General features: G+C 46.1%; 1 protein-coding gene across 5 annotated transcripts in view; it reads left to right on the top strand.

Moving 5' to 3' along the window:
• Positions 1–18,284, top strand: part of TBC1D1 (TBC1 domain family member 1) — a 238,846-nt gene that overhangs the window by 75,814 nt on the left and 144,748 nt on the right. Inside the window, exon 1 of one of the 5 annotated variants that reach the window (XM_038533499.1) lies at positions 4,807–4,923. The exons of the other annotated variants lie outside the window; for them this stretch is intronic. Within the exon in view, the coding sequence (XP_038389427.1) occupies positions 4,894–4,923 (30 nt within the window). The 5' untranslated portion in view covers positions 4,807–4,893. Of the gene's footprint in view, positions 1–4,806; positions 4,924–18,284 lie in introns of those variants that run through there. 5 annotated transcript variants of the gene reach the window in all.

Here is an 18,284-nt window from a genome sequence, read left to right as displayed (position 1 = left end):
AAGCTCAGGTGACAACGTGGCCTTGTGATTGTCATGGGAACTGTGTGTGTAGGGGGGCCCAGTCTTGTGTGGGACCTAGCTCTTAACCTGGGGGATCTCCAGGTCAGTAGTGTCAGAATTGAGGTGAACTGTAGGACACCCAGCTGGTGTCAGAGAATTGCTTGACGGTGTGGAAAAGAAGACCATATTGTCATTGGTTGGTCAGGATCATAGTTGCCAAGTCGTTCTGATTCACTTGAAAGCACGTTGAGTTTCCTAGTATTACAACGGCCCTATTTTTAGCCAGGTCTTGTGGGGAGGAAGAGGTTGGCAGAGTGAGGTCATGCTTTTGCATGCTTCCCCCTCTTTGCCTCCACCTCTGAGTTGGTGCAGCACAGCCAAGGAGGTGCATGTCCTCTGGAATTCTCACAGGCGATTTCGCAGTCCTTGCTTCTTGCTCCTTCTCAAAGGAGGAAGATGGCAGGAGAATCGGGCAGCAGTGGTGGGGGCTTCTTGGGTGGAGGAGTTCCGGTCAGACTCAGGAGGGAAGCAAGTCTTCCAGTTCCTGGGTTCTCCCATCCATCTTCAGGTCCTCCCTTAATGTCTCAGGAAAATAGATTAAGTTATCCTTGTAAAGTTACTTAGAAAGACAGCAGTCTTGGATTTTCTATAGATCCTGTTCATTTAGATCTCAGCCATCCTATTTGGATAGCCTATTGCTCTTCAGAGAGCAACCATATCTTATTTTTTCTTTTAATTCATTCATTCATTCATTCATTCATTCATGTAATCTTTACACCCAATGTGGGGTTTCAATTCATGACCCTGAGAGCAAGAGTCACACATTCTTCTGAGGCATCCAGGCACCCCTTACATCTTTTTTTCTTTTTCTTTTTTTAAATAAGGCATCTAGAACTGTGAAAAGAGGTTCTCAATCCTGGCTGACAGACTCACCTGTTAGAGAAGGAACACGCATACATCCACTCTTCCAAGCTTTTTTTTTTATTTTTTTTATTTTTTATTTATTTACTTATGATAGTCACAGACAGAGAGAGAGAGGCAGAGACACAGGCAGAGGGAGAAGCAGGCTCCATGCACCGGGAGCCCGATGTGGGATTCGATCCCGGGTCTCCAGGATCACGCCCTGGGCCAAAGGCAGGCGCCAAACCGCTGCGCCACCCAGGGATCCCCACTCTTCCAAGCTTTAAGTAGAGCTAGAAGTCAACACCAGTATTGACCTCTGGCTGAATTTAGTTGGCTGACACATTTTGCTTGCTTGGATGGAGTTGTAATAATTGGGTGTCCCATCTCTGAAATGCCACAGCTCGTTCAGTCCTTTATTGTCTCACACCTGGCTCTCTTCATGCATTTATGTGACCTGCCTGCCCTTTGAGGTCCTTGCCCCCAAAGCAGCCCATTTATTCACCCTCCTTCCCCACCTACCCCGTCATCACAGGCAACTCTGATAGACGATCAGGGCTGGGAACCATCAGCATCTTTGAGCAATGACTATTCTGTCTAGGGGTTCTCAGTTCTGACTGGAAGGGAATCACTCAGGAGCTGTTAAAGATAACCAGTCCCTGGTCTATGTACAGTCCTTTCCTGGGGGGAATATATAGTTTCTTAGGGGAAAGGATACTTTCTTTTTCAGCCAGGAGGGAGTGTGGTGTTTTAAGGAAAATTGTTTCATTTGAATGTGGAATCAGTATATTGTCTGTTGTTAACAGTTTCCCTTTAATGAAATTCCAAATTATAGATCATTGATAATAACAGATAATATAATTCCAATTATAACAGAGTTTCTTCCTGCACTGTGACTACTACATGGTGATAGTGAATTAAAACAAGACCCTTCTCATAGATTTCTTAAGCTGTTTGGTGTTAGAGCTCCACATGTTCCTGCCCGGCAAGTCTATTCAATGCAAAGGCCCTTACGTTCCCATGAAATGAATGATTCTACACAGTTCTGGATCAGGAAGAGAGATCTGGGACGGAGGGAGACCTCTGTGTGTCTAGGGGATATGTAAGCTTTGGGCAAGTCCAAACCAGGTCTGATTGACGAGCCTCCACTCTGATGTGCCTATAGGGAGAATTGGATCCATGTTTAAACAATGAAGACTTGATCTCCCTATTTCACCTGCCTGGGCGCTTTCCTATTGTAATTGTTACATCCACGATTTGGTGTGACTTTAATTTTTTTTCTTTGCGCAAGAAATGTGATTTAAAAAAAAAAAAAAAGAAGTGTGATTTATATTCTCCTAAATTTAATCTAATTTCTTTTTTGTCACCCCATCTTCTCCCCAACTGGCAGAAAATTTATCTCAGTCAGGAATATTTCACGTTTCTTTCATCAATTTTGGGTTCTTTTCATCGTCACCCCAAAGGTGCTTCTAAGTTATGGGCATCTTCGTAGAGTTCAGTCTGGGGATTGGAGTGATGGAGTATGGTGACATTTGTCATGGGTGCAGCTGGTCCCACCTGGTCCTCAGCTGCCCATCAAACTATGTTGCTGCCTAGGAACCAGGTCTCCCTCTGGATGAGCTAGTGCACATCATCCCTGGGACACAGGACACAGAACAGTTTCTGCGGTTCTCTTAAGAGTCTGTTGGCCAGAAGCTCATTTTAAGCCCCACACCAATGATTCTCATATGCTCGTGCATCTCAAACTTGAATGTGCACCCTAGCCATCTGGAATCACAATAACATGAAAGTTCTGACTCCGTAGGTCTGGATTATTCAGGGCAGGGCCCAAGATGTTGCATTTCTTTTTCTTTCTTTTCTTTTTAAAGATTTTATTTATTCCTGAGAGACACACAGAGAGAGGCAGAGACATGGGCAGAGGGAGAAGCAAGCTCTCTAGAGATTCGATCCCAGGGCCCCAGGATCACCACCTGAGCCAAAGGCAAACAAACACTCAACCACTGAGACACCCAGGCGCCCCAGATTCCGCATTTTTTAAAAAGATTTTATTTATTTATTCATGAGAGACACACAGAGAGAATGAGGCAGAGACACAGGCAGAGGGAGAAGCAGGTGGCCTGTGAGGAGCCTGACGTGGGACTCGACCCCAGGGCCCCGACCCCAGGGCCCCGGGATCACGCCCTGAGCCAAAGGCAGATGCTCAACTCCTGAGCCACCCAGGTGCCTTAGCTCTGAATTTCTTTAGGGAATGTCAATCACTGCTTACAAGCACGAAAGAGCAGCACTTCCTTAAGATGCTCCTAAGGCCCTTTTCAGTAACCCAGGTGGGCCCTGTTAGAATGCTGGCACTCTTGGCTTTCCCTCTGCACCCCACCTGGAAGGAGAAACAAAAAGATGACATATCATCCCCCCCCCCCCCCCCCCCCCCCCCCCCCCCGCCAATCCTCTCCTCTTGGCAGTCATGACAGTGGTGTGTAATTCCCTCTTGCCCTGTGTATGGACTGGAATCATTTCCTTTAACCAATAGAATACAGCAGGAACTTTGCGCTGTCACTTCTGAGATCAGTTTATAAAATGACTGATTTCCTTCTTGGACATATGCTCTTTCTTGGATCATTTGTGCTGGGGGATGCGAACTGCCATTTTAGGAGCAGCCCCATGGAGGGGACCACCTGATGCAGCAAGAAACGGAAGCCAACAGCCTGCAAGGAACAGGCTGTGTGAGTGAGCTTGGAAGTGAATCCTTCAGTCCCACTCTAGTTTTGAGATGGCTTCAGCCCCAGCTAACAGCTTGAACCCAACATAAAGAGAGACTTTGGGCAGAGCAGCCAACTAAGATGCTCCCGGTTTTCTGACCCACCCCTGTTTTGAGCTTCTTGATTTTGGGGTATTTTGTTACTATGCAGCAATAGATAATATACCCACCTGACTCAGATGCCAGACATTTGGACATCTGAGTGTCCTGTTGGCCCATCATGAAAATAATGCACAACATAAAAGGAAACAGAAGCAAAATCTTGGTTGCTTTCTGGCCTGATGAGCTCAGTGGGTGGCACAACATGACACGTGCATTCACACATGGGCCATTAGACCTTTGGACTTTTTTTTTTCCCCATTGTGGAACTCTAGGGTGTCTTGAGTTAGAAATTTACCTTAACATTTGTAGCTATCAACGGACCACACTGTCTTACCAGCTTGCCTTGGCAGAGAAGAAAACTGGTGAAATGTTTCTCTGGGGGCTGAACGCCGCCGGCCGGCGGGAGCAGGAGCTTCTTTACCTCCCCCCCCCCCCTTCCTGGTCTCAGTAGCTTAGTTTTCGGACTCCAAGAAAACCACCTTTGATTATATAAAGGTATTAGGGGCTGGGGAAACACTAGTCCTTTTGTTGGCAGCTATCTCGAGCGTTTAGAAAGCAACGCGGGGCGGGGGGGTAACCCCGGGAAAGTTGGCCCGGCTTTGTGGCCGCTCAACTCGGGCTTTTAAGAGACCGCAGAGGGAGGAATTCCGAGTTTTCTGAAAGTTCTTGGACTCCTCCTCCCGGGGCTGCGCCGCCCGGGGCACCCCGGAGTCCCGGCTTCCCGCCCGGAGCGCGCGGTGGGGGCGCACGGGGTGGGGGCGCGCGGGGTGGGGGCGCGCCGGCCGCTGCCTGCCCTCCCCTCCCGCCCCTCCCTTCTCCTCCCCTCCCGCTCCTCCCCTCCCACCCCTCTCCTCCCCTCCCCTCCCCTGCCCTCCTTTCCCGCCCCCTCCCTCCCCTCCCCTCCCCTCCCCTCCCCTCCCCTTCCCCGCGCTCTCCCCACCCACTTCCCTTCTCGGCCGCCGGCAGCCCCGCGGGCGGACCTCGGCGGGCGGCGCGGAGCGGGGAGGAGCCGCCGCCGCCGGGGGTCATGCCCGCGCCCCGCCGCGCCCCGAGCGCGCCCCCGGCTGCCCCGCGCCCCAGCGGCCGGCGGCGGGAGTGAGCGGAGCGACGGGAGGGGAGCCGCCGCCCGGCGCGCGATGTCACCATTGTTCAGCTGGGTGGCCAAGGTAGGCGGCGTCGGGGCCGCGGCGGGCGGCGCGGTTCTGGGGACCCCGGGGGCGGGGGGAGGGGAGGAGGGGGGAGGGGGCCTGACCGCCGCGGGGAGGGGCGGGCGCCGCTGCCGTCGGGCCCCGGGCGCCCCTCCCTCCTTCTGCGCGGGCCGGCGGGGCCCGGGGGGCGTCCGGCCCATTTCGCGGGTGGGGACGGTGAGGCCGCTGTGGCCCCGGGGTCCCCGCGCTGTGCGGGCCGCCGGGTCGGGGCGGGTGCCCGAGGCCGCGCCTGCTGCGCCCCGGCGACCCGCCCTTTGTTTTAGCCCCCGATTGCCGTGCCTTCCGCGGTGTGAGTTTGGGATGTGAATTCCATCCATTTCCACAAAGTTTTGTCTTCAGGACATTAGCGCTTTGAGAATAGCTGAGCGCTACGCATCCCTGCCAGTTTCACTGCTGCTAAAACGAAGGGGTTGGAGTAGATTTCTGGAGTTCCCACCGGCTTGAACACGTAGAATTATTTTTATTGACCCCCCCCCCCCCGACCCCCCCCGACCCCAGTACCAGGCACCCGGGTGTTTGAGGGGTGCATCCCTCGCAGCCTCTCCCAGGGGCAGCAGGGCACCTTACTCACCCTCCCGGGCTCCTCCTAGCAGGGCTTGCTCCTGGCCTCTGGCAGGTTGAGTAATAAACTGCCTGGGTTAGCCATTAGGTGACCCTTTACAAATAATAATTAGGTGCTGGTTGTATCTTCTCGTTGCGCAGTGCTTCCAGAGTGCTCGTTTTATAATAAGTACCTGTTCGTGAGCCACATAAAGCTTTGCCTATCATTTAAGTGCTAATAAAACGGAGACACAGAAACCAAATTATTTATTAGGCACTGTATCCTATCTTCTCCTCCTCCCCAGAACTTTCACCTCCTGAAATGAAAAAGTTTTGACTTGTAGTTTTGTAAAAAAAAAAAAAAAAAAAAAAAGAATGATAACGTGCAGATTTTCTGGTTCGAAAAATTAGCTTTTATACATAATGCTAAATTTTAAAAAAATGATGTTAGGTAGTTAAAAAGGTAACTCAAGGTGTGTTGTCGGATTATATTTTATTTTAGGTTGAGGATTTGAGTCTGCTTGTACGTGGTTATGAAAGGCAGTGAGTGTACAATTGTATACAAGTCGTTTAACAAACGTGTTCAACGAAGATATTTATTAAGTGCCAGGTAGTGTTCGGGGAGTTGAGGATTTAGCAATGAGCAAGGCCGACCAGGTCCCTGTTTTCGTGGAGCTCTGATTCCAGGTTGGGGGAGACTGCACAGAAGCAAGCAAAGAGATAAACAAGGTGGTTATACAAAACCAGAGGGAGAACCTTTTACCAGATTTTTTTTTTAACCTCAAAATCAGTAAGAAGTAAATCTAAAAAAACCCTAAAAACCCGAAAAACTTATTGCTGGTACTGTTTTATGATTTTATTTACTTTTCCAAAACATATTTAATAAAGATGTCTTCGCTATTGGAGTGGGGTGGACTTCTGTTTACTTTGGCCTAGGAGTTCGACCGTGAAAACACCAGACCAAAGCTTTATTAAAAAAAAAAAAAGAAGCCCCCCAAAAACAAAATTTAAGAAACTTTTGTAAGGATTATCTGTTAACTCCAACTGGCAATACTTTTGAAAAGGTTATTTCAATGAACTGTATGTTGGTAGCTTCATCTGAAGTCTGAATCATGTTATTCCAAAGTTATTTAAACTACAGAACAACAAAACTATGATATGTTTTTGGAGCAAATTTATCAGTTGTCAGCAGAAAATGTACTTATTTTATATTTTATTTTTGCCAGGTGTTGTGAGATTATAAATTGCATCCTGAAATTGATTTTTATAGACGACGTGTTCTTTGAGTTCTTAGAATATGAAATTATTTGAAAGTCCATTTCTTGAGGTTATTTTAAGAGTGACTTTCCATGGAACCTAATTTGGTTACTGCTAAGAGATAAGGCACAGTTGGCATTATATATTAGGGGATATTTTAAAGGCAGAAACAGGAGATGCAAATAAGACAATGTGCATAATCCCAAAGTACATTTATATTTGCTTTCAGAATGACCCTTCAAGAATATACAAATGAATGTGAACACACACCTCACACAAACACTTGCACATCTAGTTGCTTTTCTCTTTTGACCTTTGCAAACTGGCTCAACACCTGGTAGGGAAAGAGAAAAGAGAGTGGACATCACTTGGTACAGATGGTTACCTGAACAGGAATTTTTCTTGGGTGCCACATTAAAATTCTATGAATATTGAATGTGTAGAGCAATTTCATGGTTTAGGAATAGAGCCCAAACAGAAGAATTTTATGTTGAAAAAAGGAAAAATTAAGATGCACTTTTCTTTTAAATTGGACATGACCTGGAATAGTAGGGCAGGTGTGCATTATATGACAAATGGGGCAGGTTTTGTTTTTTTTTTTTAAAGATTTTATTTATTTATTCATGAGAGAGAGAGAGAGGCAGAGACACAGAGACACAGGCAGAGGGAGAAGCAGCTCCTTGCAGGGAGCCCAATGTGGGATTTCAGGATCATGTCCTGAGCTGAAGGCAGACACTTAACTGCAGAGCCACCCGGGCGATGGGACAGGTTTTATAGAGGTGTGATTTCTTGATTAGCCTTTCATAAGGGTATGTGAATTTTTACATAGATTACAAATAGAAATGAATTTCTCAAGCATCATGATTTTTTATACTAAAGCCCACAGTGGTCCCTAACCACCTGGCAGTTTTGAGTATTTCTGTTGATTACTTCTGTGTCTTTTATGCATCAGTTAAGACTGCTGTAGAGGTGCCAGATAACTTTCTGAATTTATTTGGATTCACACCTGCCTGTAAAGATAATGGCTAAGATTATTGCTAGTATCTCACAGTAGTGGATTTTATTTTATTTTATTTTTTTTTTTCACAGTAGTGGATTTTAAGTATATATGTTATTCAGGCAGGTAAAGTGGAAAATGGACCTAAATATATCCACATTTGCTATGTTCTCAAATTCAAGTGCAGTTTCATATAGTTTATGCTTTGTATTATTTTCCAGTGCTCATGTATTCACTGGCTGTTTATTGGATACCTTCTATGTACCAAATACTGTTCATGCCTTGAAGGAGTTAGTTCAATTTGCACAATAGGTTTATCCTTTAAAAAGTGTGCACACTGGGGTACTCGGCTGGCTAAGTGGGTAGAGCATGTGACTCTTGATCTCAGGGTTGGGAGTTTGAGCCCCACATTGGGTGTGTGGTTACTTACAAATCAAATCTTTAAAAAAATAGGAAAAAAAGGTGTATACATTGAAGCTTTGTAAGCCAAATATTTAAAAATGCATTAGATAAGGAATCCTTTTGTAAAATATGGTTTATATGAAACCAAGTTTTTTCATGTTTTGGCCTTCTGAAAACAAGTCTATAGCTATTACTCATTCAACAAGTCGTTTAACAAATGTGTTCAACAAAGATATTTATTAAGTGCCAGGTAGTGTTTGGGGAGTTGAGGATTTAGCAATGAGCAAGGCCCACCAGGTCTCTGTTTTTGTGGAGCTCTGATTCCAGGTCGGGGAGACTGCACAGAAGCAAGCAAAGAGATAAACAAGGTAGTTTCACGTGGTGGTAAGTGCTCGGGAGAAAAGTAAGCAAGCTGCTTTGGTAGAGAGTGACTAGGGGCTGGGGTGACAAGGAGGTGGCATTCATCTGAGCAGTAAGGGTGCTCAACATGTGCCAGGCAGAGGCACCTGTGGGGACCGGGGCCTAGAGGTGGCTCCAGGTGGGCGTGTTAAAGCAGTGGGAAGAAGGCTGGTGTGACTGGAGTAAGTGAGCTGGGACCTGGGGCCAAGTTAGGGAGGGGGCAGTCTGGGCTGGGCCCTTTAGGGCAGGCTCTGGAGGCAAGGGACTGGGTTTGCATTTGCTTTAAGTGCTCTGAGAAGCCATTAGAGGCTGTGAACTAGAACTTGAGGGCGCTGTGGGCTGATGTACACCTTGGGTGGAAGCAGAGCCACGTAGGCTGTTACGTTTCGGGCAGGCGATGATGATAGTGTTTAGCTTGGAGTTTGGTAGTGAGGAAGGGATACCCGTGAATATATCATTGTTCTTTTTCTTTTCTTTTCTTTTTTTTTTTTAATCATTGTTCTTTATCTTCTGAAATGCTGTGACCGGTGGCTTTGCTCTCTTGTTTGTCCCAGACTGGTGCAAATGACAGAGAAACCAATTACTTCTCTTGCTGAGTACAACTTGCCCTTGGTTAGCTGCCTCCCTAAGCGCGGCCTCCAGGCCCGGTTGTGTCCTGATGCTGGTCTGGCATGTTTACTTTTGTGGTTTCCTGCAGCCTGGAGTGGCCCAGGTTGGGTGCCTCCGGCCTTCCTGGAAGGTGGGCATCTGCCTACACCTGGCACTTAGCGGTTCCTCTGCTTTGTCCTGTGAAAGTCAGTTCCCTGTTGGCGTGTCCTACGTTAATGTGATGAATTATTTAAAAACACAAAAGTGTTTTTTTCGGCAGACTTACATTATGTTTAATTAGTGGCTGTTTGAGTTTAATAAAGAGGGGAGAACTCCTCGTCACGGTGAAACTATTCCTTGACTGTGAAAAATTTGCTGCCTCTGCTAAGTGAAGCAGGTGCAGCCGGGACCAGGATTTCGGCTCCCCGGGGGGCCTCTCGGCTGCTAGTGGCAGCAGCCTCATTTTGGGAGCTCCATTTGCTTACAGTAACGACACCATGGGCACAAGTTGGTTTTATGAAAAGGGAGAAAAAAAGCAGGAGTGGAAATTGTGTCTCATCCACGACAGGACACTGAGTTCAGAGTAGATCTCTGAATGACAAAAAAGCAAATTAGTTTCTTCCCCAAACTGACTTTGACGTATATGTCTCTGCCTTAGTCTGTTTTTGATAAACTGTTCATTTATCTAAACCCCTCTCATCCTTTACCCCCTCCCTGAAGCATCTCTGATTATTCTTCATTCCTCCCAGGAATATACTAAAAGGAGTAGAAAATAGCCCCTGAGACCTTTCCTCTGCCAGGAGGCCAGCCCGCTGGCCATAGGGGGGAATAGAGAGTGGCCCTTGCTCCAGTCAGAAGGAGGCTGAGAGCTGGCCAGGGAAGGTCAGGGGGGCCGGGTGGTTAGAGTCCTATGTACAAAGGCCTGGAGGCATGTTGGAGAAACCTCTCTCCCAGTCTGTCGGTCGGGTCAGGCTGGCTGGAAAATCTGTTGTAGGAAACAGGAGAGGAGGAGACTGGGCAGATGAGCAGTCGCCAGAATGCACATGGCACACAGACCCCTGCAGAGAGGCTGGCGTTTCATCCTGGGGCAGTGGGCTGCCCCTAAGGACCAAGACTGACCGGTCCCCAAAGTCTTGTAGCCACATAGCCCGTTGGTGTATGATGCCTCTTGTTACGGTTGTTTGTTTTATCTCTTCCACTAGCCTATAAACTCTATGAAAACAGGGGTGGTGTTATCTCATGTACTAGTGCATACATATCACTTGGGCGTCTCTTTTTTTTTAATATTTTTTAATTTATTCATGAGAGACACAGAGAGAGGCAGAAACATAGGCAGAGGAAGAGGCAGGCTCCCTGCAAGGAGCCTGATGTGGGACTTGATCCGGGTTCCCAGGATCACGCCCTGAACCAAAGTCAGACGCTCAACCACTGAGCCACTCAGGCGCCCCCCTCCCCCCTTTTTTTTAATATTTTTTTATTTAGGGCATCTCTTTAAGATATAGTTCTGCGCTAGTAGGTCTGGATGGAACCCATGATCCTGCATTTCCAACAGGTTCACGCGTAACAGTAATGCTGATGGTCTGGGGACTTCGTGAAGCAAAAAAAGTTCTCTGTATTTTCTGTTAAAACTATCATGAGGCATAGGAGTGGCTTAAGTTTTTGGAACAAATGCCATCACTTCAGATTAATCACTTGTATCTTGGAGGATCATAGTGGAAATAGCGTCCCATGAAATAAAACCTTAAAAAAAATTAAAGTTGAGTGTCTGAGGAATAGAAGACAATATTTGCAGTGCATACTCTTGTATCTTTTTAAAAATGTCAACATTTGTGTATTAACTATTCGTTTATTGAATTTAAAAAATACTTTGGCCTTGGGACGCCGGGGTGGCTCAGTGGTTGAGCATCTGCCTTTGGCTCAGGGTGTGATCCCGGGGTCCTGGGATCGAGTCCCACATCGGGCTCCCTGTGAGGAGCCTGTGTCTCCCTCTGCCTATGTCTCTGCCTCTCTTTCTCTGTGTCTCTCATGAATAAATAAATAAAATCTTAAAAAAAAAATACTTTGGCGTTTTCACTTCTCAGTGTATTTAACTTTGCCCCAAATACCATTAGGATACTATGTTAGACTAGAAATCAAATTATCATTGAAAAATTGACTCAAATTGCACTCCTGCCTTTTCTTTTTTTACATAGACTTAATTTTTTTTAAAGAACAATTTTAGGTTCACAGCAGAATTGAGCAGAAGGCACAGAGTGTTCTCGTATACCCTCTGTTCCCAAACGTGCATAGCCTTTCCCCACTGTCAGGGTCCCCAACCATTTGTTACAGTTGATGCATCTGGATTGACACATTATCTCAGAAAGTCCAAGTTTAAGCTATAGTTCATTGTTGGTGTTGTACATTCTGCATGTTTGGACAAAAGTATAATGACGTGTATTTTGACTATCCTACAGAATAGTTTCACTGCCCTAAAAATCTCCTGTGCTCTGTCCATTCATCTTGTCCGCCCTCCCTGACCCCTGTCAACGACCGATCTTGATAGTTTTGCCTTTTCCAGAATGTCCTGTAGTTGGAATCCTGAAGTACATATATCCTTTTCTGATGGGCTTCTTTCACTTAGTAAGGTACATTGAAGCTGCTTCTCTGTCTTTTCATGGCTTGATTGCTCTTTACAGCCCTGAATAACATTCCATTGTCTAGATGTATCATTGTGTAGACTGGCACCTTCCTTGCTTCCAAGTTTTGGTGGTTATGAATAAAGCTGTAAACATTTTTGTGCAGGTTTTTGTGTGGACATAAGTTTTCAGCTCCCCTCCGCAAACCTCAAGGGGAATGATTGCTGGGTTATATGGTAAGAATATGTTTAGTTTTCTAAGAAGCTGCCAAACTGTCTTCCCAAGCGGTTGTAACCATTTTTGCATTCCCCCCAGCAATGAATGAGAGTTCCTGCTGCTAGACAACTTCCTTAGCATTTGATATTGTCAGTGTTGCACATTGTGGCCATTCTAATGGGTGTGTAATAGTATCTCATTGTGGCTTTGATTTGCTGTTTCCCTGATGACACAATGTGGAGCCCCCCCCCTTCCTTTTGATTGTTAACTTTTAGGCAGTAGAGATAATAAATTTGTCCTTTTGCATTTTATTTCATAATACATGGTGGTATTCAAGAACATTTACAAAAGTTATTGAAAAACAAAAAATGTAAATGGTTATATCTGTGTATCTATACTTAAGTACCTTTACTCTTTCCGTTACTTCCCTTGCCTCTGATTTTGCTTTTGGGAGCAGGAACTAGCCGTTTATATCATTTTGTTAGATTTAAAAGGAAGGCATGATGAAAAAGAATTTCCTTAGTTTTTATGTACTTTGCAAAGTACTACTTTTGCAAATTATTTTTATATCCTTCATGTGCTATAATGAGATTAGGCTCCTAGGCCTTGTTCATTTACTCTGGTTGGGCTTGGCTAAAATAACCTCCAGCCTTTCTCATCTATAAAATAACGTATTCCATATTCATCTTTTTAAAGATCCTGTTTTAAAATTGAGTAATGTCAAAATCTGCAGAGGAAATTGTGAAGATCATCTACAGGTGAAAAGTCTTTGAACACGGTTGAGTTTGCAGCTTGTCAGAGGTTTTGGTGCCACTGTGGTGTAGGCATGAGGATCCAGACATAAGCAGGACACAGGCCCAGCCTTTGAGCAGCTTGCAGTTTAGCAGGGAGAGGTACACCTGTGAAGATGATTTATTGTAATCATACAGATGTGTGCACAGGGAGTCACTCTCATCTGGGGATGAGACTTTTTTTTTTGAGGATATGAGAACTGAGCTATTTTTTTTTTTCAAGATATATTTCTTTATTTGAGAGAGAGAGAGGGAGAGAGTACGCATGATTGCATGAGTGGGGGGAAGGGCAGAAGGAGAGAGAATCCCCAAGCAGATTCCCTGCTGAGCGTGGAGCCCCATGTGGGAGTTGATCCCATGACCCCCGAGATCATGACCCAAGCTGAAACCAAGAGTCGGCTGCTTAACCAGCTGACCTACCCAGCCGTGGAGCTAAGTCTTTAAGAGAAGTTGATTGGGTTGTGGGTCACTGATGTGTGGTGAATTATGAAAAAGAATTGTTTGAACATACTTGTGGTAATTTTCCAGCATGTTTTAGAATCATTCAAGGTTGCTCTCCTACACTGTTGCCTTGTTTTTGAGACCAGCAATTTTTAACCGTGGGGAAAGCAGTCACTTTAAACAAATGACCAGGGTACAGGGAGATTCAGAATTAAGGCTCCTTTTCCTTTGTCCTGGGGCACCCCTGGGCCTGCACACACCTGTCAGATATGGAGGCTAGCGAGGTGGTCACTCTTTTGCAACCAGAATATAATTCCATTTTCTCTCTTCTCCATTGGTAAACTGAGACCCAGAGCAAGGAAGTTAATTAACTTGGACGAGATCACACAGCTCATTGCGGCAGAATTGAAACCTAAAGTCTTGGGTTTTGCACACCTTGTTGATGTTGCCCTGCTGACTTGTTTGTGCCTTGGTCTTTAAAGTATTTTACTAAAATCAAAAGTATGCATGTCTATCAACATATCCTATTTCAGAATACCTTACTCACCTGGGTGAGTTTATGTGTCTTTCAGAGTAGGCCCAGGTGCCTGCAGGGACACAAAGAAAAAGGAAGCATAAAGTTGAGCCGTCTGCTGGGGCGGGTAGAGGTCCTTCGACATGTGAAGGGTGTCATAAATGCTCCACAGCCTGGGAGGCCTGACCAGCTGTGTGAGCTGTGAGTCGGAAGAAACCAGGGCCCAAGCATTTGAAGACAGTGGAAGTTGCCCAAGTCCAGTGTGGCGACACAGCTCCCCGGTGCCCGGCTCCAGTGACCTGCTGAATCACATAGCACCCTATTTCCTGGAGGGCGTCCTGTGGGAGATAGGGTAGGTGTGTATAACGTGTCTCTTCTCCTCTAATGGGGGAAATGGAGTTTTTGTTCAGAGAAACATTTGCAAAGCGGATTTAACGGGAGAGGAAACTACATTAGTGTTAATGCAACCGTGGAAAGGAAAAGAGGATTGCATTTTTGAGCACTTACCGTGTGCCAGCCTTTGCGTGGGGAGTAGCAGCTTCCAGATCTTCATGGGTGGGGTGTTATTCCCTCCTGTTTCTTTGGGAGAATAGTATAAAGAAACTGGAGTTTGGAGAGGTTAGGTCATTTGTGAGAGCAATTAAGATGGAAGCTTGAATTGCCTGGCTGTAAATTCACGTGTTATCTGTTGTACCTGTGTGATCGCTGTAATAAAGGGATTTTACAGCACATGTTCCAAGATACGAAGCGAGGGCGGTCAGAACTTAAAATATTTTGTCCCACCAAGAATTTGAATTTTCCCCCTTCCTTAGATGAGAGGCATAAAATGTCCACCTAACGTGCTTTTAAAAACAGGTGTGTAAGATTGAAATCAAACAAGAAGTGGAACTAATATTTTTAAAAAGCCTGAATTTTGTGATGTTCTTGGTTAGGGAGAGAAGAGAACAGGAAATAAGAGGCACAATCGCTGACAGGAAGATTGAAGATGGGTCAAGATTGGTGGACAGGTTAGGGGCAATTAAATGATGGACCAAAGAGGTCAGTTTTGAGATGACCATAGCCTGATTTTTAGTTTTTTTGTTGACTTGAGTCATGGGCCTTAGGAGTATTACCACTTATTATCTGATATTCTCAAAGCACCGTGGAAGCATATTTTTGCCTCTCTAGGAAAGTCTGTGTATTTAGAGACTACTTAGGATAGGGTCTCCAATGGCAGTACCACCCGAACACACCCGATCTCCTGAATAGGCTCTCCAGAGAATCCTGCCATACTGAACATTTCTTCGAGCCTAGGATAGTACACAAGACTGGAAATTAAAGGGTTGGGTTGGAGGCCCCAGTTTGCCTCGAGTTTGCTGTCTAACCATGGCTAGTTGCCTTGGGAGTGGTACTCATTGCCCTGCTGCCATCAGTCATGTTGGGGTGTCACACAAGATGTTTTAAGTGATATGCATGGTTAAAGCCACTTTTTGGGATAAGCTTGTGTAGGAAACAGGATGGGTGTAGCCATATCTTTACATTACATTTCCTGACATTAAGTTCTACGTCCCTGGGTCTCACTGAGTCCTTGATCTGTGAAATGAGAACACTGTGTTGGGTGATTGCTATAATTGTTTTCAATTTGGACTCTGTATGACTGCAGGTCAGGCCAGTTATCTTAGATTGTCCACCTCTGATAAGAGAGAGCCCCCGGAGCCACGGGCCTGGGACAGATCCCTCCTCCACGTGTTGTTACCAGTGGAGATGTGACCGCAGACAAGCCCCTTCTCTGCGAGAATCAATGTGTTCATCCACAAAATGGGCATGGTAAGTGCCCTCCAGGCCGTGGATGATTTACCCGCATGATGTACTTGGAGCAGTGCCTGGCTCAGATTCAGCACCGGATAGGGGGGAGATAGCACCATCCTCATCTTTTAAGTCAGGGGTGGAGACGCCACTTGCGGTTGCTTCATCCTGTTCCCTCTTTTTGAAGATGAAAAAGCCGGACCCTCCAGAGGTAAGGTGGCTTTCCCAAAGTCAGAGTGAAGTTTTAGGTATTCCGAGTCTGCTTAGCCCAGAGCTCTTCATGTCACCTTGTACTCGCTATGATATTTAGATTCTTTGTTGTTCTATCACCTTCTGCATGAATTAAACATAAGCCCTGCTTCAGCAGCATGGAACAAGAGCAAAATGCTTTTGTCAGGCCACAAGTAATTTAGATCAGATAAGGGGAAAATCGACCTCTCCAGCCAACTCCCCCCACCGTGTGACTTTGCCCAAGGTCACAGCTTCATCTTGTTTTTCCCCTTCCATAAAATAGAGGTGGGGAGCAGCTGCCTGGCCGTTTCGGAAGCCCTTTTCATCTCTCAAAATACTGTGAAGAATTTCTTCACTGCCAGGTTTGTAAGTCCAGGAAATAGTGTGCCAACCAAAGATGTAGATTCTCCAATTTTGGAAAACTTTAAAAATAGGAAGGAAGTTTATTTGTTTAACCGAGTTCATAATTGTAGGCCTGCCGAAGGCAGAGAATTGGCCAAATGGCATTTTGCGGAAGTTCTCTCTACAGGGTGGACCCAGAGGAAATCAGTCATTAGGTGAAAATAAACTGTAAGATGGGTGAGACAATATTTGCTCAGAGATATTTACATGGGTCTATTGTGATGGTCACCATTGTGTCAGGTTCTTTTCTTATATGTGTAAGTTTCCAAAGTTGAAACATGAGAGATTCAATTGTAAAAAGTGGCTTCAGAAACACAAACCAGAAACCTGTTTGTGAGTAATGACATGGTGGCCTTTTGTGTACTGACTATTGATGAGTTGTATGAATATGAAATATTGCTCATACTTTTACTGTGGTCACCGCTCTCCTGTAGTTCCACCAATAGCCCTATTACTGAGTTTGTAGGTAAACTGAAGGGCTTCTCTTTCCTTATTTGAAGATATGTGAAGGTAGCACATAGGAATTTATATAGCGCTGGAGGCCTAGTAGGGGCAGCTCCTTGAGTCTGTACCACCTAATATTAGCTGAAAGAATGAATATCCCAGCAACGTTCGATTGCGGCAATTCTGTAGTGTGTAAACTAGCTGAGACTGTGATCTGTGGATGTTTTCCGCCAGGGAAAGAGTTCAGTGACCTAGACCACCAGAGCATACACTTCTGTATTACTGTTTTGCAGTTGCCACACCATTTTTAGGGTAGTTTTGTGGTGCTTCCAGGCATGTTGGCCAAGAAGGTCAGCTGCTTCAAGTACAGCATTGGTCACGATATGTTAGTTGTGCAACCTCTCTGTGCCAGGTGCCAGGCACTCGAGACACAGATGCTCCAAGAGGAGAAGCGTAGTCTGTCCCCTTGTGGAGATGAAGACTGGTGTTCGCAGGGGCTGACCCCATAGGCCTGTGGTAGAGCGGGCTGAGGGAGATGTAAAGCCTCTGGGCAGCCTTACACAGAGATGATACCTGTCCACGCGCAGTGAATCCCACCTGACAGTCTCGTTTTTAATCAGCAGGGACAGGACTGATGTACATGTTTAACTCAAATAAATACTGTTTTTCTCAAAAACAGTGCTTTCTGTTTGGGAGCCAGTAGTGTGGTTTGGACGTGGTTGTTAAGGTCTGCAGTGTCCTGGAGTACCTCTCTGCAGATTTTGGGGGCTTTTTAGGTCTAACGATGTTTTGCTTTGATTCTGATTGCATAAAGAGAGGCAGTGAAGCCTGCTTGGCCCCTCTCTGTGGGAGAGAGGATCGTTCCGCCCTCAAAACCCTGCATGCAGACCCTGTGATGGAAACCAGTCTTATCCTCACACAGGGCCTGCTGTTAAACTTGAAAGTGCAAATCCAATAAGGCTTGTGAATCTGAGAGACTAGAAATCTGGGCAGTGGCTGGTGCTGTTTTGTTTTGGGAGTTTTTTTGGTGTGTGTCTGTGTCTGTGTATGTATGTGTTTTAATGTAATGGTTTAGAGGCTTTCATCTCATAAGGAAAGTTTAAACCGAAGACTGTATTTCCTCCTAGGTAAAAACAAACCATGCGGACCTGATGTGGTCTAGAAAAAGAGTCTTGAATGGGGAGGTCTGGTTCTGTCCGGCCCAACTGACCTGACGCCGGTTGTTCCAGCCGTCTGAGGCTGTTTCCCAGTAAAATGAATAGGCTGAGTGAGTGGTTCGAGGGTCCCATTCAGGGGATGAGAAAGAACGTTTGGCTGGAAGAAGCTGCATAAGCCAAGACGTGAGGCAGAATCCAAATGAGCAGAAGCCCAAGATAGGTTTGAGTGGAGTTGCATGGACTCCCCGGCCTTGGCCCCTGCTGGGAGAACTCACAGGAGGAGATGATGGCAGTGCTTCCCTGCCGTCTGGAGGTTTCTAAAGGCCTGGCTGCACTGTTGGTGTTTTGTAGAGATGAGAGAGGCGCCCTGGGAGGTTTGTGAGTAGTAGACTGATGTCGTCAGGGCAGTCCGTGGAGAGTGGGATGGATGGATATCTGTCCTGGGAGAGGCCCAGTGCAGCTGAGCTTAGCGGGGTCTTGTGGCCTGGCAGGGGTGTGTATGGGCTCAGACCAGCGCTTGAGGTTTGGGGCTCATAGTAA

This window comes from Canis lupus, chromosome 3, assembly GCF_011100685.1.
Source record: "Canis lupus familiaris isolate Mischka breed German Shepherd chromosome 3, alternate assembly UU_Cfam_GSD_1.0, whole genome shotgun sequence".
NCBI classification, from domain to species: Eukaryota; Metazoa; Chordata; class Mammalia; order Carnivora; family Canidae; genus Canis; species Canis lupus.
This window is presented reverse-complemented; position numbering and strand designations above follow the sequence as displayed.